At 37.8% G+C, this 22,903-nt stretch overlaps 1 protein-coding gene across 5 annotated transcripts in view; it reads left to right on the forward strand.

The window, feature by feature from the left end:
* bicd1a (bicaudal D homolog 1a) overlaps positions 1-22,903 on the forward strand; it is a 107,951-nt gene that overhangs the window by 36,529 nt on the left and 48,519 nt on the right. For all 5 annotated transcript variants that reach the window (XM_039770021.1, XM_039770020.1, XM_039770023.1 and 2 more), the window contains exons 2-3: positions 12,675-12,887; positions 16,087-16,239. In XM_039770021.1, coding sequence (XP_039625955.1) covers positions 12,675-12,887; positions 16,087-16,239 — 366 coding nt within the window. The remainder of the gene's footprint in view (positions 1-12,674; positions 12,888-16,086; positions 16,240-22,903) is intronic.

Genomic DNA, 22,903 nt, shown 5'->3' on the forward strand with positions numbered 1-22,903 from the left:
CAGTATGCCAAAGAACATTGAGCATTTTACTGAACTTCACTTGAATATGTTGCAGGTGTTGCGTGTCTCTGGAGAGGGTCTTAAGTTGCAGTAATGTTTTTTATCTTTAGTTGTTGTTCTGCTTGAACTGTCATCTGAGGAAACCAAACCTTTTGCAACAGCAGAGCTAACCCTACATGTTATAAATGCGTTCTCTTCTTTTTCTTGCTCGTTTTTTTTCTCACACTCATCATCACTAGGCAAACTGGGTGGAGTCAACACAGTCATGCTTAAAAAGAGCAGTGGAAATGTTTCAGATTTTTTTAATGTTAACTATAAGTTGTGAAAATGAAATAAAACTGCTGAGAATCACAATATACACTTTTGTATATTGATTCTTATTATCAAATCAAAAATTTGATGTTTTGCTCACCCTTAGTCCTGTTCCACATTGTAGCAGTTGTTTTTGCTGGACAATGCTTTTGGGATGCAAGACTGACCTTTTTCTTTTATCAGTGTTGGTGGATAGCTAAATTTATTGCATGTGTAAATAAAAGATACTCCCATGTATTATTTAAATGCGCTGCAAAAGTGAATTTTACTTTCATGAAAGGGCAAAAATATCCCCACTGGTGTTGCTTAAAGTCTGTGGAAGTGGTTCCTGAAAAGTACTTGAAATTTGAGAAGTTTCTTTGAACATCCAATGTAAGGTGATAGAAAGTGAATGATACTGTAGTCATGCTCTTGTGTGGCTGAAGTAGAGCAAGTGATGAGTTTTCAAAATCCCTTTGGTCAAATAAGATGGACATTCTCTGGGAACACCCTTAAGGGCTAGAGATGTTAGAAGTTAAGCTACTCAGTGTCTCACCTGCTAGTCTCAAACTGGAGTGACTGAGACTATAAAGAGCTGCAAAAGACCATAAGACATACAGATCATTCAGTAGGATTGTGGAGTGCCTAGGTGAGAAAGCTGGTGCCAAATGTCCCATTTAAGAGTGAAGAATGATATGGAAGTAAAATTGCTAATAAAGAACAAACAGAAGTGTCATTGTAAGTGGGGCACGGACTTCCTTATCTCCCAGCAGATGGCAGTGTAGAACAAAATTAAAAAGGTAGTAAACTTGCCTCAATAACTGAATGCATTGTTAAAATATTTATAGTAGTGCTAGTCAATGATTAAAATTTTTAATCACGATTAATTGGAGACAATCACTACAATCACATTGTTCAAAAATTAACTCAAAAGTAATGTATTGCATGTATTTGGTTTGCAAACACTTTAAACAAATAAGGTGCTTTTTAACAAAGGTGTTCTTTTACATAGTAGCAGTTAAAATATTTCTTACTAGTCATGTGCGCCCAACTACGTTGCGTGTGTTAAAGTTGTCTGTGAAGGGCTCCCTGTTTCAACGCGGCTGCCAGTCGTGAACTGGGCCCTTCGTCGCACAGCATTATGATTTTTTATAAGGGAAACAAAATTACAAAAGAAAACCCTTGGATATTGATTCGATAGGAACGGCCTACTCGGAATCACTGTCCAAACAGTAATTATGTGGTGGTGTAGGAGCATTTCTGCTTCTGTCTGTTCACAGTCCGTCTCGTTTTCACAACGCTGTCATTTCCTCTCACAATCTCTTCTCAACCTTTCTCCAATCTCGCAGGTTGCTTTGTGGCAATCCAAAGAGTAAGGCAATATACACGGAGCAATGGTTATAAAAAGGGGACACATAGGTATCCAGGCTCTTTAAAGCATAAATAGGGATCACTTCACTTACATGTGAGCAAGCCACGGTACAACTGTGAGACGCGCAGCACTCACCGGCTACAACGTAATAATAATAATTTCCGGAACGTGCTGTTACGTTGTCATTCATTTTACCCACTGTCTTTCTTTCATTCATAAGTTATGTAGGCACGTACCTTTTATCTTCGGCAATCTCATTCTCTAACCAGGCTTCAGGAGCTAACCAACGTAACAATGTCCACCACCCCTTTTGTTATTCTGGCACATTGCTGACATCCTTGAGTAACAACAACATACTACACTGGAAGGTGGTCCACGCATGCGTGGAATTCGCGGACAAACAAAGATCAAGATCTAAATGAAGATCTCTTTAGTTAATTTAAAGCACAACAATTTGTTTAGCTTGAATGTCTGTGTTTTGAGGTGTGGCTGGAGTACTTCAGTGTTCAGTAGTATAAGCCTGGAGGAGATTCTTAATGCAATGCCTATGTTTTAGATGTCTCTCTACTGCCATCTAGTACTTCTAATTCATTTGCGGACAAACAAAAATCAAGATCCAAATGAAGATTATATATAGAGATAAATCTCAACTTAAACATTAATGTAATCAAATCAAATAGAAAACCAAAGCTGTTTGTCACTGCCAGGGCATTAATGTTTTATCTAGTTTGTTATAGAAAAAGAAGTTACCCTCAGAATCCAGAGCCACGATCACAACATTATATGAGGCACCTTCTGAGCAACAGCAAGTTAAAAAAAGAAAAAAAGATTTAGAAATGTTATCTGAACTGATACCAGCAGAAACATTTTCTTTTATCAGGGAACAGCATAAACAGTCTATGTTTAGTGCCAACTCTTTGAGGGCTAATATTTTTTCCAAAAAACTCAAAATAATGGTTTCACACATAAATCAACATAAAACGTTTGTTGCTACCTGTTTTGCCTGCTGTCAGCGCTTGTTTGCAGCAGCAGCGGCTCAACGGCCAGCAGGAATGTACGATGGGAAGGCTTTCTGAGACAGGTGGACACGGGTGGCAGTTGAGACGTAATATGGTTTGTACCTCCTGTCATCGTAAGTGTATATCCTCCCAGGCGAATGTTGCCATAGGTGCATCAACTACATGAACGTGTTCAGCACCACGATCAGCTGGGGACCGATCAGCTGATGCTGGTACCTCACTTTCGTTTTCAACCTCATCTCCAGATCACTTGCATCAAAATCAGAGTCCTATTCAGCAATAATACGAAAAAAAAGTTTTGCTTTGAGCATTCACTTTGGTATCTCTCCACATGCCATTTTAAAAGCTGTTTGCTCTTCGCTAATCATGCACACGCAGATCAAATCAACAAAGCTAACTTTCCTTCTAGAAAAACGTATCAAAAAGCACTGTAACAAAAAGATCACTGATCTCTGCCGTTCACTAGCGAGACTGAGTCTTTCAAAATAATAATAATAACAACAAAAACTGCGTTAACGCGCGATAAAATAATTGTTAGCGTTATTTAATTAATACGTTAACGTGATAACGCGTTAACTTGCACAACCCTAATTTATAGCAAACTCAACTTGCTTTCTAAATGCAATTTATTATCTATAAAAATATGTGAAAATTTATTTGTGCCAAGAGCCACTAGTCTGTTTTTTGGGTTGCTTGATGTTCTTGGCATACCTTTTGCTGAGGTATATATATGTGCAGTCAAATGTTTTCAGTTCCACTTTAGCCTGTTTTAAGGATCACCTTGGTTGATTTTTTGTGATGCAATTTAAAGCATGAAGTTGTACACTTTTCTGTTTTGGGGTAGTCATTATTTCCATGTACAAAATATGATTTAGCACTTTGCCACTGAAAAAATAGGAAATTAAGACTATTTAAGTTGTGTTTCTGTTTTGGGTGTTAATTATTTGATGTTCACATATATTTAAAAACTACATTGTTTGGTGTTTGTACTATATGACAATACCGAATGTTGATAGATCTTCATTTTTTTGTGATTTTTTTATGCCATTTTTCATTTGTGCTAGTAACCCAGTACATTGTGAAACTCAGTGTCTTCGCCCTCACATTAGGTTTCCTGGAGGCTGTATCTTCCCTCAGCAGTTCCCCAATGCTACTGTCATGATTTGATCTTCCACTATCTTTTTTTCTGCCATATCCCTGACTTTACTTTCATGCCACTGGCTTCCACCTCACACTGCTCACTTGGGATCAGAGGCAATGCAGTCTACCGTCACTTTCCCCAACTCAGTGAACTTATTCAATGTAAGATCCTTGCCAAGGGTTAACAGCATCCTTTAAACTAAGCAAATGGATTTCAGTAGTGAATTAAGTAGTAAAGCAGGTCTCATAAGTTCTGTTCTTTAGGATCTTGATCATCTCTTTCTCCCTCTCTCTCACATTTACACACTCTGCATGGCCTCTCAGGACAGTGCCATCCCTTCTGATTGTGTCTCTCAGGTCCCTATTTCTCCAACACATTGTCCCTGAATAGTATAAATGGGACCATGTTGACCTTTTAAGAAAGATGTGAGGGAGAGCTGGTTCCTTAAGGGTTCCATAGGGCTTTAAAGTGGAGGTACATTAGGGCGGCTATCACCTTCTGTATGTGTAGCCAGAGAGATAAGAGATTCTAGGGATTTCAGCATATTTCCCCAACAACAGAAATATAAAGAGGACATGAACCAGAGATAATAATTCTAGAGTTCAGATGAAGGAGAACTAAAAGAAGGAAGAAAGACCAGTGATTAGAGAGAAAGGGTTTACAAAGTATAAATTTACCTATATGTTTTTTTTTTAACCTAAGATTTTAATTTATACTCTTGCTACCTTATGGATCCAGTTGTTATAATTGTTTGTTGTTGATCTTCTTCTCATACCCATTCTGATTTTTTTCTCATTTTTTGTCCAGCATTTGTTTCATTAATAATATAGATTGCAGTATTAAGATGTTAATATTTTGATAAATGATTAAAATGAATCTTCTAACAAATATGTTTAGACAACTTCCTTACATGATCAGATTTAGCCACTATATCTATTATTAATAATAACTCCTAGGAAAAAGAGAGCTCTTTCATATGCATAAAATGTATTGAAAACAAGGGAACCATGATATACCTATCCATTTGAAGTAAGAGGGATGCACCCAGGTTTTGCAAGTGACATCCAAACAATACTAAGGACAAGTTTTAGAAATGAGTTATAATTCATTCGTAATGAAGCATGCATTAGTAACACACCAGTGCTGCATGATGAATGTGCACTGTTCCTTGGTCAAATGCTTCATGCCTTTTATTAACCATATTGATTAATGACTCAGTTTCTTGGGTTATTGTTGTAGACTCCATACAAGATTCATTTATTTGTGTAATTTAAGCCAATTGAAAAGGAAAATTACATATCACATCAACAAATTAAATTGTATTTGAGGGTTCTTTTAATAAATTTGATGACTTTTTTCTTTTTGTTTTGTCACTCACCTATTTGCTCCCTTTTTAAGTACATATTACAGATAAAAACTATCATCATTTAGACCAGTTTGTTGCTTATTGAAAGTTCTTCTCCTTTTACTCAATTTAAGCAAATTATGCATTTTCTTATGTACATTAAGCTTTAAAAAGTATGTTGACACTCGTTTTTACTAGTCTAATATGTTATATGTTGTGGTGAATGGCCAGCCATTTATCCCGGCCAATACCCCCAAGCCGCCAGGTGATGCCCTCCCTGGAGTATGGAGGTTCCCCGAAGACCAGCAGGGCATCATGGACATTGTAGTTTTTATACGCAGCCCTGCTGTATACCGTGGGAGCCACTAGGAGACGCTGCAGGGAGGAACAACGGATATTTTCCCTACGCCCCGGAAGCACACATGGACAAAGGGAATGACGTGCTTCCGGGGTGAAAAGAAAGGACTTCTACCTGACCCAGAAGTGATTGAGAGTCACATGGACTAGGGATTGGAACTCTTCCGGGTCAGGGTATTTAAAAGGACTGTGGGAGCTCCCAGACAGAGAGCTGAGCTGGGTGGAAGGGTGGCAACGCGTCTGGGAGTGGAGGATTGCATTTGTGATTGAGTATTGTGATTGTTTATGAGAATAGTGGAGGAGAGGGTGCTTTGTGCACTGTGGTATTTAAATAAAGTCAACATTTTGGACTTTTACCTGGTGTCTGGAGTCGTGGACAGGGGTTCAAGGGAGCGATAGCGCCCCCTATCTGTCACAATGTATAATAGTATTTCAGCCAAAGTAGTTTTGCAATGTATGAATGTCATAATTTTCACTTTTAATTAGTGACCAAAAATAATTTTAAAGACAAAAGATTTACATTATTTCTTTATAATGAATTCTGCTAGTGATTAGCAAATCAGTTAGTTTACCTACTCAAAATCATGGTTTGTTCCAGTAAATTGCAATAGCTTACACTCAAGAGGTCAATGTAATACCTAATGTTACACATGTATGTTTCTTTGATTTCATATCATATTTTACTTTATTTGACACATACAAATTATACATAAAGTTCATTATTAATTAAAATTGTCACTTCACAGCTGCTCAAGATATATATATATAGTTAAAACAAAACACAGATGGACACAGAGGCACGTATAAAAATAAAAAAGACTTATTTTTCTTTGCCTGTGGGGCACGTCTTCCTCGTACTCCCCACAGGCACAATACAGTCCCAAGTCTATAAGCACCACCAAACCCAACACACACTTTCTAATTCTATTTCTTCCACCTCTACCACCACTCCTCCTCCAAGCTTTGTCCTCCTCCTCCTCCCAACACTTGCCACTGAGTGGTGGTTTCTGGCTGCTTTTATTAGGCACCCGGCAGTGCTCCTGGTGCTTGATTGCCGACATCCGGCTGCACTTCCGGGTGTGGCGAAACTAGTGCCCAGAAGGGGTTAGCAGCTCCAGCTGCATCACCCCCTGGCGGCACCTGTAGAACCCAACGGGACTGCACCAAACTCTAACCCCCCCATGAAGCCCTGTGGGAGTCCGAGGGACTGCTGCAACCCAGGAAGGCTGCCATCTAGTGTCCAGGGGGAGATACTGAGTTTCCCATCCCCGGAACATATGCTGCAGGGGCATCCCGGCCTCCTGCCACAATATATAGTGAAAGAATGAGTCTCAAAACACTGGAAAGGTTTTGGGCAGCCACCCCTATATTGTCCCTGGCTGAAAAAGGTTTAGAGAAAACAAGTTGTTGTCAGGTTAAGTTCCAGGATTGAACTGAACTGGTTTGGGAAGATTGAGGTTTTATATGCCGTGAACCGGACGTGATGTCATCTGACCGGAACAGGAAGTGATGTCAGTCTGGGTGTTGGAACTGGAAATTAGGTCAGTCTGGGATCCAGAACCTGAAGTGACGTTAAAGCAGGAAGGTTTTCCCATATTTGGCCTGCAGAGATAACAGAGGTATGTTTAGAGCACCCCACCACCCACTGGCCTAGTGGGTAATTACCTCCACATGATCCACTCAACTCGCTCCTAATGGCATGTGTGTGACACGGCCCCCCCTCAGCCAGACCCATCGGGTCGGGCGTACCTGTCCGTGAGGTCATGGGTGCGGGAAAGGGCATCAGCATTGGCCTGGAGTACACCTCGATGATAAATGACTGAAAACTTGTAAGGCTGTAGGTCTAAAAACCAACTTGTGACTCGTGGTTTCGAATCCCTGTGTAACGCCATCCACTGTAAAGGTGCATGGTCAGTCACAAGGGTGAACTCAGGTCCCAAGATGTAATACCTCAGCTGAGTAATCACTCATTTAATAGCCAAAGCCTCCTGCTCCACTGCCGCATACCTGGTCTCCCGGTTCAACAGTTTCTGACTCAGGTACATAACAGGGTGTTCCACTCCATTGATGCTTCGGCACAGCACAGCACCAAGACCTGTGTCCGAAGCGTTCGTCTGGAGAATGAAAGGTAAAGAAAAATCAGGTGCTTTCAAAATAGGATCTGATGTAAGGATCTGCTTAAGGTCACTAAATGGAGCGTTTGTAGCATCATCCCAAACCACGTGGTTAGGTTTCCCCTTCTATGTCAGGTTTGTTAAGGGTGTTTCTGTCTCAGAAAACCGGGATACAAACCGGCGATAGCCCCCTAAGCCGAGAAATGCCTGTACTTGCCACTTGTTAATCGGATGGGGCCAATTCACTATGGCATCTGTTTTGGAGCATTGTGGTTTGACCATACCACGGCCTACTAAGTAACCTAAATATTTGGCTTTGACCAATCCAATTTCTTCGGATTAATATGAAGGCCGTCATTTGCTAGTGTCCATAATGCAGCCTTAACCTGCTGTAGGTGTTCCTTCCAGGTGCTGGAATAGATGACAACGTCATCCAAGTAGGCAGCACTATACAAATTATGGGGCAGGAGCACTTTGTCCACCAGAAGTTGGAAGGTAGCGGGAGCCCCATGTAATCTGAATGGAAGTACACATTACTGCCAATGTCCGCTAGGGGTGCTAAACGCTGTCTTTTGCTTTGCAGAGTCCGTTAAGGGAAGCTGCCAGTACCCCTTCGTCATATCAAGGGTTGTCAACAATTTGGCATGTCCTAGCCATTTGAGGGTTCTTTTAATAAATTTAATGTCATCGATTACGTCCACTAAAAGAAAGATGTCTAATCTAATATTGTGTGCTTGAGAATTCACTGGAAAGAGCACACTTTTATTCAAATTAATTCTAAGACCAGAAATCTTTTGAAATTCTGTAAGTGCTGTTAGTACTGCAGGCACAGTATTTTGTGGATCTGATATATACAGTACCATATCATCTGCGTATAGAGAAATTTTCTGTTCAAGTCCTTCTCTGGTAATCCCCTTTATCTCATAAGCATTTCTACAGTGAACTGCCAGTGGCTCAATGGCGATTGCAAAAAGCAGTGGTGACAAGGGGCATCCTTGTCTGCTACCATGTTCCAGTTTAAAGTACTGTAGTCTGAATTAATGTTGTTAATACAAACTGAAGCTTCTGGATTGGTTTGATCCTCACAAAAACGTTCAGGCCAAACCCAAATTTCTCCAATGTAGTGAAAAGGTAGTTCGATTCAATCATATCAAATGCTTTTTCTGCATCCAACGATAATATCATCTCTGGGGTGTTTGACTTTGCGGGTGAATATATTATATTAAATAGGCATCAAAGATTGGAAGCTAAGTGTCGGGTTTTAATAAATCCTCTTTGATCTTGTGATAATACTGAAGGCAGCACTTTCTCCATCCTTCTACCTAGGACTTTGGAGAGTATCTTAACATCATTATTCAGAAGTGAAATTGATATGATGCACACTGTAATAAGTCCTTATTTTGTTTAGGAAAGACGGTAATTAATGCTTGCCGAAAAGTTAGAAGGTAGAATTTTATTCTCTCTAGCTTCTGTTAATGTTGCTAATAAAAGGGGAGCAAGCTGAGTGGATAATTTCTTATAAGATTCAGCAGGATAGCCATCAGGGCCTGCTGCTTTCCCACTCTCAAGTGACTTTATAGCATCTAGTAATTCTGATAGCGCCAGAGGTTTATCCAATTTCTCTGCACTGAGAGTATCTAATTGTGGTATCTGTAATGCATCCAGAAATGCATTAGATTGTGTCTTCTCTTCTTTAAACTCAGTAGAATATAAGGATTTATAGTAGTCTCTAAATGTGTGCATTATATTTTTATGGTCAATGATTTTGTCTCTGTTTGTGTTGGTGATTGCTGGGATTGCATTCCGAATTTCTTGCTTGTGGATTTGTTGAGCTAAGACCTTATTAGCTTTGTCTCCATGTTCATAGTAATAATGTCTTGATTTAAAAATGAGTTTTTCAGTTTCTTTAGTTGTCAAGAGGCTGAGTTCTGAATGCAGAGTCTGCCTTTTCCTATGAAGAGCCTCACTTGGACACCTGGCATGTTCTTCATCTATTCTAGTAATTTTGTTGATTAGCTCTGAAACCGTCTTGGTTTCCAATTTATTTCTGTGGGAAAGATATGAAATAAGCTTGTCCTCTTAAGAAGGCCTTCAGGGTTTCCCAGAGTATTCCTGCAGAGACCTCTGAGGATGTCTTTATCTCTAGAAAAAAGCTGATTTGTTTGGATATAAATTCTGTACAGTTTTCATCTGCTAATAAAAGTAGGTTAAGACCCCATCTGCTAGATGAGTATGTGGGGCATAATGATTTTAGCTCCAAGATCAAAGGGGCATGGTCGGAAATAACAATAGCGTCGTACAAGAAATTGTTATCTGCCAAGAAATAATCAATTCTTGAGTAGCAGTGATGCATTGGTGAGCAGAAGGAATATGCTCTTGAGTTTGGGTTTAGAAATCTCCAGGGGTCTGATAAGTTGTGATCAGTTACAAACTGTGTAATTGTTTTTGCAGTGTTCCCACCCCTGTGACAGGAGACCTATCTAGGTCTGGATTTAAAACACAACTAAACTCCCCAGCCATTATAATTTTATTAGTGTTCTCATTGGGAATGGATGCAAATCCATTCTGCATGAATTCCCTATCATCCACATTGGGTGCATAAACATTTATCAAAATCACTTTACAGTTAAGTAAATTACCCATGACAATCACATATCTCCCTTCAGGATCACATATTGCATCTAATACTACTGTAAAAATGAGACTGTTCTATGTATAAGAATTCCCACACCTCTATTTTTCTTTGTAAAGCTAGAATGGAATATTTGGCCAGTCCAGTCTTTTTGCAGCCGGAACTAATCCTTGCTTAATAAATGGGTCTCCTGTAAAAATACTTTCTCTTTAATTCATGATTCAGGCCTTTAACATTCCAGCTCACAAAGTTAATTGTCCGGTCAGGGAGACATTGATTCTAAATTTTTTATGTCATTTTGTAGTCTTAACTGAAAATGAGACAGCTTTGACCTAAATTTCCAGTTTTCCCAGGAATTATTGCCATAAAGCCTTTTGTTACATTGGCACTTATCATTATAAGGATTGAAAGGATAGATTAGATATAGCTTGCTCTCTTTCTCTCCCCCCCAGTCCCCCCACATTCCCATTTTGCCTCCCCACTTAAGGCTGGAACACATTTCACAAAGTCCCAGTCCACTGACATACTTAGAGACAGAGCACGTCCAAAACAAAACAAGCCCCCCAGCAGCAGCGTATGAGGATTAAAATTGAGATATCGATTGCCAATGCAGTCCAAATACTATAAACATAAAATATAGTCAGTCTTGAAATAGTAACATAGCAAAACCAGGAAATGGTGTTAAAAAGTGGCCCTGGATAACCATAGCAAGCCCTAATACAATAATAACAGTAACAATAAACCAAGGGTATGAAAAAAACACATAAACAGAAAGTGGCAGAGAAGGGAAAAAGGATGTATAATTACATACCGGTATCATTGCAAGCGGATCAGACAGCCATGTCAGGGTGTGACACAATCGTATTTCAGATAAGTGTTGGGCTCAGTTTTCTTAGTTCTTTTTCTGCTTCCTCTGTAGTGGTAAAGATATAATGCTTGCCTTGAATGTCCACTTTCAGTTTGGCAGGATACAAGAGGCTGTATCTGATCTTGGCTTTCCGTAAGTGGTGTTTAATATTGTAAAAAGTGGCTCGTTTAGCAGCTGTTGAGGGTGAGAAATCATTGAAGATACGAATGTGGTTATTTTCAAATATAATCTCTTGTTTCTGTCTGAGAAGTGACATTACATAAAATTTAGATTGTAATTTCTCGAAGCGCACAACAAGAGTCCTAGGTTTAGAGGTATTTGATGCCCGTATGCGGTAAGCTGCTGCTTTCTCGGTGTCTGATTTAAAGTCCTCTACAATTATTTTTAAGAATAGTTCAGCTACGAATTCCACTGGGTTTGGACTTTCACGATTCTCAGGTAGACCTTCGATTCTAATATTATTCCTTCTGTATCCATCTTCCAGAGCAGCAAGTCTGTCTCCGAGATTTTTGCATTTGGAATTCGCAGCTGTTGCTTTTCCATCAGTGGTGGATGCCAAATGTTCGGCTGCTTCAATTTGAGTCGTGAATGTCTGCTTAAGGTCATACAGCTGATCGGCAAGTGCTCTCAGTTTATTCTCAAACTTAGACACATTTTCCTGAATTTGTTCCTCAATTTTTTCCAGCATACCTTTAAAGGCTACTTCAAACCGATTATATACACGTTTCTCCAAGTCTTTATTATCCTGCCACAACTCCTGCAGCTCCAACTGTAGCTTCTCGTTTGTCCATTTATACCATTTATTTCTTTCTTTATATCTTTCTGAATATCTTTCTTGAACTCATTTATGGCCTTGGCCATTGTAGCGATCATTTGGCTTTCATGCTCCGCAGGTGAAGCGGCAAGCCCTATTACAGCCGATGAGCTATTGTGACTTGTGACATTCACTCCCATTTTCGCTCTCGACTGGAGACGATGCAGCGGAGCGGATTCCTGGGAAGTCTGTGCTTTCGCCTATCTGTTCCAGGTCAGTCTCTGAAAGGCTGTACTTTGAACCTGGACTTGATGCCTGTCTAGGCTTGGATGTAGCTTTAGATTTCATTTCTTTCTGAGCTCCCATTTGGACATGTACAGTTATATATAGGAGCCCTCTTGGGGTCCTTGGGTATTGCTGAAGGGAACAGATGAGAGCAGGCTCCCCTGTCAGGTGGAGGTTCTGCCTGACTTGGAAGTGCTTCCTGAATACAGTGTTGATGTGCAAAAACTACCCCCGAATCCTAATTAAAAAGGAGCCTTCAGGAAGTCAAAGTCAGGATTGGAAGACAAATCTCACTTGGAAGTGTTGGAGAAGGAAAGAGAAAGAATTACATTGTTTATTGAGAAAGAGAAAGCATGTATAAGGTATTTCATCAAATAACAGTATATATTTGAACCTGAGACTTGTATGATAACACACAGTGATAACAGTTGTTGGATTAAAGATAAGACAAATTATAGAAGTTACCAGTTTTGTTTTAATTTTGTGTTTCCTAAAGGCATTTGGTCAAGCCTACTCCATCCAGAGGAAAGTTGCAGAAGATGGTGAAACACAAGAAGAAACATTACTGCAGGAGTCAGCCTCAAAGGAAGCATACTACATGGGCAAAATCTTGGACCTTCAAACAGATCTGAAACAGAACAACATCATTTTGTCTAATGTTCAGGCAGAGAATGAGCGACTTAATGCATTGCTTCAGGATCTGCGAGAGGTGGGTAGACAAAACCTGAAAAATTCATAACATTTTGAACTTGTAGTTCAACATTAGTGCTATATTTGTTTCTTCCTTTCCCTATATTCTCTTTATCATAATACCATATTTAAAGATATTATTGGTTTCAGACTTGCAGCCATTCTGCTATGCATTAGAATGCCATCTAGGTTGTCTTACACTATCTACTTATGTTATATAGACTTGTAGCGGTCCAGTGCCGCTAAGATTCACACCGTCAAAGAGATGGTGATGTATTTATTTTTTTGGTGAAGATTCCAGGTACGCATCCATGCCTTGGCCCGACCTACACACATTCACAAGCAGAGACAAAAAAGTGACCGGTAATAAAACAGCAATTAAAGAATGTATTAAACAATAATAAATGAAAACAAGGATCCCACCCCAGTTCCCTCTTATGGTGATATACCTGTACAATAAACACAAATTCGACAATAACAAACCACTAACAAAAATCACACACTATGAAGTCCATGAAAACAGCAATTGATAAAATGAAAGGATGTTGGATAGTCTAGTGATCAGCACACTGTATATGAATGTAACGGCCAGTCCTACGTGTATTTCCTGATGAGATGATGGCATCTTAATGGGATCAGGAGTGCTCCATTCTTTGCAAGACGACATGCAGCAGGAAGACACCAGACAGTCCATACACACAAAACAGGAGACGATCCAGGACAAAACAAGAATCCACAGGTATCAAAACGGAAGGCAGACAGACAGGCAACTGCAGACATGAAACACAAAAGACTTCCTCCCATTTAAATGTTGCGCCAGCTTCCTTGTACTCAACAGCCCCTGTACCCTCAGCAGATGACCAATCAGCACCACGGCTGAGACTGCTGGGAGTTTAAGTTTCAAGCACTGCTACAAACTGTAGGGGATGCTTTTGAGCTATATATGAACCCCAAACACCAACCCAAGAGTCTGAAATACCAAGTAGAATGGGATTTAGTAAATGAAGAAAAAGTAACACAAAAATGAGAAAAGTAACAGACATCTCTGCCTTCTGCGCATAGGTAAACAGCAGTAACCCTGGTTACTCTGTCATTTGTGTTCTACCTGCCAGGTACCTCTTGAATCTCCAATTCCAGTTCACCAGATTAAATGAAGAAGCTCCTTTAAAGCTATGCTTCAGACTACTTCCTCACACCCAGCTGTAAGTACTTCAGGGGACCCAGCTGATATCAACACTAGCTGTTCCTCTGTGCTTACCTCACTGCAGTGGTGTACTGGAGAGGGCCAGACTGGTTGTCCTGTAGCTAGATGAGGATGCTGCTTATTGCCCCTTACAACTTAAAGAGCTTTGCCTACTACACACAGGGCAGTAAGTGAACATATGCTGTAATGGTACTGTCACCTTATGATCAGTAAAGGTATCACTTGGCAGATTAACTTCACAGTTGTTACAGGATAAGTTAAGTATTTTTAACATAGTGATAAAAAAAATCCAAGATGTGTCAATCCACACCATACACCCTGGTATTGTAAGAAGTTCAGTCTCTCAGGCAGCTCTATTCTAGTTTACTGTCTTAACCTCATCTATGCTGCATATGGTATATGGTGGAAGACTACAAATTGGTTTTTTTCTGACCTGAGAAAGCTATACTTCTATAATTCTGTCCCCAAGGTAACTTTGCCAAGAGCCAAGAGTAACTTTTAGTTCCCTAACAGTTTGTGTTTTTCAGAATTCCTGGCTTGCTTTTGCCATGTTACTCATTTTGTGCAAATGTAAATCAAAAACATTGTGTCTATCTGTATTCGTTGATAGATTTGTGTGTTGGTACTTTAATGAAAGGCATTATAAATAAAGTAAATTGCTATCAATTAGTTAATTTTAACATTAATAAGGGTCTCAAGTAAACTTTTTTTCGCATTGTTATTATGGGGTGTTGTGTGTAGAATTCTGAGGAAAAAAATGAATTTAATCCATTTTGGAATAAGGTTGTAACATAACAAAATGTGGAGAAAGTGATGCGCTGTGAATACTTTCTGGATGCACTGTACTATAAACTTTGTTGTTTATTATTTTAACATTAAAAGATCTTCATTTCATTACTACAAATTAAATTTGACCATGCATGTTTTTAATTCTTGCCAATGTAGTAGACCCTTATTAATGTTAAAATTAACCAATTGATAGTAATTTACTTTATTTATAATGCCTTTCATTAAAGTACCAACACACAAATCTATCAACAAATACAGATAGACACAATGTTTTTGATTTACATTTGCACAAAATGAGTAACATGTCAAAAGCAAGACAGGAATTCTGCAAAACACAAACTGTTAGGGAACAAACTGTAGCATTAAATAGAAGTACAACCACCTATCAATAATACAAAGTGAAAACTGCTGGCAGTTTTTCAAGGCTATGACGCTGGGTAAAGGATCAGAGAAGCAAATTTATCTGGAGATCAGATTGTAATGATGACACTTTTCTCAATGATGTTAAGAAGTGTACCAGAGCCTCAACAAGCTGCTGTGCCAAATACTGAAGTGCATCTATGGGGAGATTGCACAAGGTAAACACAGGTAGCGAGGAAGCTAGGAATCAATCTCAAATTTCCTATTTGTGAAGAATGTGTCTCTGTCTACAATGGGTAATTAATATTTTATACAGCACAATTTACAGAGGATTTATACAAGTCTTTTCATGCCAACACACTCACTATAGTTGAGGTAATTTAAGAATAAAGGTACCACTTTTCCCCACCTAATGTTACCATGTGCGGCAAATTACTGCCTTTTTTAAACACCCAAGTAAAAGTTTTACACCCTGCTAATTGCGTATCAGAGCTTCATGGATTCAGAAACATAATTTTGCTCTGCTCAGCCCGAAGTTCTTTCTAAGTTTACACAACAATCTTGCAGCTATAGTGACTATTCATCAGTATGCGCTAGTGACTTCACTGCACTCCACACATACAGTACATTCAGTCTTTAACTCTGTAACAATATTTATTTATCCCTACTTGTTTATTTATTCTGCAAATTTTAACCTTGTAATATGTACTGCTGTCACAATAAAACTACTGAAAAAAAGTATCTTTTCCAGCCTTTCTGGGTTGCTTACAACTTTCTAGTTGTATTTTTGTAACATTTCTTGTTTATTTGTACTAGTAGTAAAAACATGACATGATTTAACACACAAATTCCTTTTTTGTTTTAGAACAACGAAATGCTGGAGTTACAGAGAAATAGGTTGAAGGATGAAATCAGAGAGTATAAGTTTCGGGAAGCAAGACTACTTCAGGACTATACAGAACTGGAGGAGGAAAACATCACATTGCAAAAACTGGTATCCACACTAAAACAAAATCAGGTGAGCTATCTTATGGTATTTTACTGTAAACTATAAAATCATTCAAGCGGAAAATCTTTATAACAATGAGGATGACATTTTAAAGAGATGAGAACCCTCTCAAATGAAAACAATTATGAATATACAGTAAGTGTAAATCTTAGTGTACAAAGACAACTTACATAGTTACATTCAAGAAATGAGTATATGCAATAAGAATTAAACATTTAAGTTACTGTAAATAACACCTGATTATAAAAAAATGTGTGTTTTTACACATGGTTGTCAGGTAGGCCGACTCACACACTTGTGCTCCAAAGTAGCACTAAATATCCCTTTTCTCACTTTCCATCTTCCTCCCAAACCACTCTCATTCTGTCTCTCTCTTTTTCTCTCTCTGTACAAAATCTTTCCTCTGCCAGGTGAATTGCCACCCATATTCCCTTTCAGATTCTAAGCTGCAGGTGGCTTTAAATTCCATGACATGGTCAAACAGTGGGAATCATTCGAGGGATCAGGCAAGATCCTAGGTCTGCTACAGAGACAGGCTTCAAGAGGCCAAGACACTCTTCTACTAATAATGTGCACTTGAGCCTTTTATTTCTTTTGAAAGTCTGACTCATAGTTAAAAAAACAATATTCCTTCCAGTCTGGCAGACAGTGGGTTGTAGTTGCTGAAGCATTAAATCTTGTACCCCAAGACGACCAGTTCAGCCTTGCCTCCAACTCATAATATGATCACTTGAGATACCTTTACTCCAACTATAAGAAATACATGTATTCAATACCTCTGTAAAACACCCTGGGATGTTCTTTTGCTATAGAAACAGGTTAAGTGAAGTAAAGATCATTTGTTTGCCAGTCCCAACCTTCACAAAAGTAGTTGTTTCATTTTCCACTGCTGCCACTCAATAAGGAGACTGGGGTTAATGGTGTGTGTGTTTACTGGCTCCCTGTCTAGGTGGTGTTCCTGTGTTGTGTCTGATGATTGCTGGGATGGGCTCCAGTGACCATGTGACCCTGTCCTAGATAAGTGGATGAGAAACAGGGATGGATGGTCATGTGATTTGCATGCCCTCTGCTGTCCTGGGAAAACACTGAATGTTTCTTCCCTAGCCTAAAACTTACTTCCTCCTGTATGGGCACCCCTGATTATTACCCTGTCAAGACAATATACAAAGTACATAACCCTCCAACATGCTCCTCCCATCCTGGCATGTACAGAGTCTGCTTGGAATTCTTTTGTTAACCTTTACACCACTCTTCAAAATCTTAAATGTAGTCTTTCTTCTGGCAACCTCTTACCAGACGAACTATGAAATATCATAAGATTACAGAATTCATTCATCCATTCCTTGAATATTCTTATGATGTCCTTTATAATACATAGTCTTAGTGAATAATGTACAGCACATGCAATGTAATTTATTTCTCCATCCAACTATGTTTTTAGTGATATTAATTTGTATTTTATTACATAGTTTTGAATATCCATTTTTGGTGTGCATATACAAATGACTGCCCTTTAAAAGAATGCTGCTTAATTTTCTTTTTCTCTTTCAAATGAGGAAATATATTTTTCTCTTGCATTTTTAATTGTAGCAGTGAGTGTTGTCTAACATTCTAGTTCTGTCAGAAAGGGACAAAGAACAGGCATCAGACAATCTTATGTGTTCAATTAAGTCAGGAGGAGAGGCACAAACTGTGGAGAGGAGACAGTGCAACATGGTAGGAGTACAATGTTTTCATTCACAGAAAAACCAGGGAAGTTGCATTCACTCAGTAATTGACTCTAGCTAATGCTCAATATTAAAAAACGTTTTCTACAGAAAATTGTTGATCCTTATTGTGGAACCAAGCCAGTATTTTTCCAGAAGTGCTATTGTAATTCATATTGTCTTTAGTCAGTAAGTTAAGTAAAGAACAAATTTTACAGTTTAATTGATGAGCTTGAATCACATAGTTTAAGGTAGATTCAGCAGACCAATTCTGTCCTGGAAGTGGGGGTCAGAAGTAGGCAGTGCTTGGCCACACCGGATCATAATAATAATTAGCAACAAAGGACTGTCATTATCTTTACTTTGATACTCATCTTTGCAAACTGATTGGCAGTTAAGCTAAATGACATGGTATATTGTTAAATAAATTGCAGCAGTCTGTAGGAAATCCCATATAAAGTCAGTATGTCAACTAAGAAAATATAAACCAAGAAGACAAATGAATTCTTAGTGAAACTTGAATAAGGTTATTGAAAAAGTCCTAGTCTAGAGAAAGGTTTATGAGTATTATATTAAATTAAATTAAATATTCCAAATTCCCCAAAACACAATATTAGACACATTAAAAAAACATGAAAAAAAGAGCACAAGTTTAAATTTGTGCAGAATAAGGTGTCATAAACATAGTTTCCAGATGATATATGCACTAATGTGGAAGGTCACCAACAGGCCCATGGAAAGTCTAATTAAATTAGATGAGAGGACTATGCATAGAAAAGTCTAAGGCAGACTACATAGGGCAGTTTACATATTGATAACATCTTGCCAGAAGCTATTTGAAAACTGTGAAAGGCTTTATTGTGTGATGAGACTGACATTTTTCAATTCTGGCTGCTTAAAGTATTACTCCACACCAAACTGATATTTTTATATGGTAGTTACCCCATGTAGTTTGTAGTAGTGGCTGATAAAAAATTTTCATAATGATTCTAACAGAATGGGACCCAATTGTGACCAACACTGGATAATGGCAAACAATGTAAAAAAAAACTCCATGGAACAAAAAATAAATCTCACATAATTTGTGTTGCATAATCCACATGTTCATTGACCATTTGTATGCTCAGAATGTTCAAAATGCTTGTGCTTTTTGCTAAAATATTATTAATACTTACTTACGGAAAACTCTGTGTTCATGGTAAACAGAAAAGGTGTTTTCTCATAATGCTGGGCTTTTGAATTGAAAATCTGCCTCTCCACCTCATTCACTGGTCAAGAATCCTATCTTTAATTTTCTCATTTTGTCAATGGACTTTCCATTTATGCTTCTTTAATAGAAATCATCTTATGGTATACTAGTGGCTGCTTTATTACTTCATAAATTATTCACAGTAAGCACTAGCTACCATATTTGCAGGATGTGTATATTTTATTTTATTTTGCTCAAGTTTATTAGTGAATTCTTAGAAACAACACATCACATGTATTTAATTTTACCTAGAAACACAAACTACAGCAATACTGTTATTTTTAAAGTGAGTAATTTTCAGAAATGAATAATCAAGTTGCTTTCTTTTAACTGTTTCACATATTACTCAATATTTGTATATGTATATGTATAGATTAAAATAACAATGAGTATTTAAAGGGGAACATTTTAAAATAAAAGTTGAATTATTAAATCATTTTATTTATTGTTTATTTTGTACACAAGATTTAATGATCATAATTTATAGAATGAATCTTCTTCCTGTTTCACACAAATGAAATGCATGAGAATTAAACAATTAAAATTCAGTACCACTAAAAATTTTAAGGGGTTACAAATAACAAATATTTTGACTGTAAATGATTTTGTTTAGTACTACACATTATTTTTCTAAATAAATTAAAAATTACTAAATACACAATCAAAGTATCATCCCTCCACAATTTTATGGTTATTCTGTGAAATAATTTTGCCCTGCACTGTTACCTAATCTATACCTGCTTATTCCCAGTGGGTTGCATTGAGTTGAACCATTTTTTACAATCAGGAAGGGAGGAAAAGCAAACCCACGTGGATTGCCAGACTAGTATGGGATGTAGTCAAACCCATGCACTAAGTTATACCAGGTTTATCATTGTTTATCATCATTGTCTATCTATTTCAAATAAAAGGTCTATATAAATTTTGTTGTAGGGGAAAAACCCATTCTTTAACTGGTATACAGTCTGGTATTACAAAGGGAGAGACTTTATCCTATAGTGATATAAAGTAAAATTTTAAACTGTTTACTTTGAGTGGGCCAGGCTAGGTTGAATATAAATATATATTTGAACCAAATAAATAGAATAACTGGGAATACTGTTATAAACAGCAACAGTTGTAGTCTATGAAAAAATAAAAGTCAAAATTAGGTCTTTGTCATGTGAAAAAAGGTAGAAGACTCAAATGCCAAAGAGGTTTCTAAATAAAAATAACAATTTCTCATGATGCTGATTAAATAGAAGTGATATTTTCCACCATATGTGATTTAATGAAATAGTATTTCAGATCAGTTCACAGACCAACACATACCATCTCAGCCTGTTGTTATTTAAGTGAAATAAAATTAGAACTTCGAAATACTATATAAGATGATCACCACAATATATAATACTCAGAAAAAATGAATAAATGTCATACCGAGAATAAAAAAAAATGATTACTTGTTTTCTAAATAATTTGCCTAACACAATAAAATAGGGAATAAGATCAGAAGAAAGGCATAAAGCAACAGATCTAAAAATGGGAAGTATAACTTTACCTAATTTTGACAAAGAGACGAAAAGAATTTAGTGCTCTAATACAAGACTAAAAAATAAGACAAAGTCAGGAAAAGTAAAACAATTAAGAGATCCAGACTGTCCTGGTACTGTTGATTTTCCTAAAACCAAGCAGATCATTTATAAGGAGCCAATCCCAGCCAACACAGGGCACAAGGCAGGAACCAATCCTGGGCAGGGTGCCAACCCACCGCAGGACACACACTAGGGCCAATTTAGAATCGCCAATCCACCTAACCTGCATGTCTTTGGATTGTGGGAGGAAACCCACGCAGACACGGGGAGAACATGCAAACTCCACGCAGGGAGGACCCGGGAAGCGAACCCGGGTCTCCTAACTGCGAGGCAGCAGCGCTACCACTGCGCCACCCAATATTAAGATATCACATAGAAAACTATAGTTAAAAGATGATGATTACACACAGCCTCATACATAATGAATGGCAAAATACTGATTGACACATTGTGTAGTTCTGTCACTTCACAGATCCAGCATCCTGTGTTTGAATTCTGTTTTTGGTCATTGCCTTCTTGATGTTTGTACATGTTTCTACATGTCTGTGTAGATATTCCTATGATCACTCCATTTTTTTCAAGATGCCTGAAGGCATACGGTTAGGTTGGTTGCTGCTATTCTAAACTGACCACCTGTTAGGTGGATTAGTGTGACTTATTCACTGGTGGTTCCTGCCCTATGTTTACTTCTAGTGGGCTATAATAATGAAATTGATTTAGTGGTTTTGAAAAAGGTTTTTTTTTTTTATGATTGACATAATATTAAATAAAACAAATTATTTATGACTCCAGATGAGCTTCTCTTACATCATTATTTTTTTTTCGTTCTTTTCACTCCTAGAATTTCTGTTGCCTATTTTTACAGCTTTGGGACTATTTGCTTCTACATAGCCTTCATTTAGAAAAGCATATTTTATGAAAAAGAACTGACCTAGGACCTTCTAAATTTTAGAGAATGTTCAGTTCGGAGTGGAAAAGGCAAACGTCCAAGTGGTATTAGCATGGCACAGAACAGTAGAAAAGCTCATCAGGGATCAGAGATACAACCCAGTCTACACTGTCTGAAAGTACTGTATATCTGTACATTCCATCGTCATCAACATACAACATCCTGGTAGTGTGTTTCTAGTACCTTTCGAATACATTAGAAACAGAGGTCCCAGATGACTGCTGGAGAAATTAATTTAATTCTGTTGCCTCAAACAAAAGACAGGCTAGATTGTTAAAGTGTGAACAGGACTCAGGAGTACAGTTTCTCCAGAAGCAGGAAGGGGGGTTCTGTGACCCTGGAAGTGCTACAATACTTTTATGCCTTTGCCTAGAAGTAATCTTTGGAGAGGGCCATAAGCAATGGACAAAAGCTCATCAGCATGTGCTCCCAACCTCAATGATTGGGCAGGAGAGCAAGAGTTTAAAACTAGTGTGTGATATGGTACATTGGGAAGTACAGTAGACAAAATGTACCCACTATTTAGACAAGAGAAAATACCTGTAGGCCCAACAGAACAGCAGGTTTTATTTTGTTTATTGCCTACTTTGCTTTTGTCTTCAAATCTGTGTTCATCCATCTCTCATTGTTTCAAGAATGCAGCAGTATTGGTTTTGTTGGTATATTCTTATGGTTGCAGAGTGATAATAGGGAACATTGTCTATTAAATGTTTTGAGAATGCTTTTTACATTACAGAAAATGTTTTCCCTTTTAAGTACTGTACCTTCTGCTTCAATTTTATAACCTCCTTATTAATATGTTGCAGCTCAGATGTTAAATAAAAATCATTAAAAGAATCATCTGCATCTAAATAAAAAAAAAAATCCCCTTATTTAGATATTATTATTGTTTTCATTTATCCAAATTAGGCATCTTTATTTCCAAAGAAAAGCATATACATTCATGATCCCCTCACTTTGAACTGTGTTCTTGTGCATTAATTGACCCTGATTGCAGTTTTTATATGTGTTTATTTTTGAGGGTGCAATTAGAAATTATTTAAAAAGTAATATAACTACTTACAAGATTTGAATGTTCATGTAAAACTGTACATATTTCTTTATGCAAGTCCCATCTTTATAGGTAAAGTATAACTGACTGTGAAATAGACCATTATTTATTTAAAACAAAATAATTACGCACTGCATTGTGCCA

The sequence above is a fragment of the Polypterus senegalus genome, chromosome 11 (assembly GCF_016835505.1).
Source record: "Polypterus senegalus isolate Bchr_013 chromosome 11, ASM1683550v1, whole genome shotgun sequence".
Classification (NCBI taxonomy): Eukaryota; Metazoa; Chordata; class Cladistia; order Polypteriformes; family Polypteridae; genus Polypterus; species Polypterus senegalus.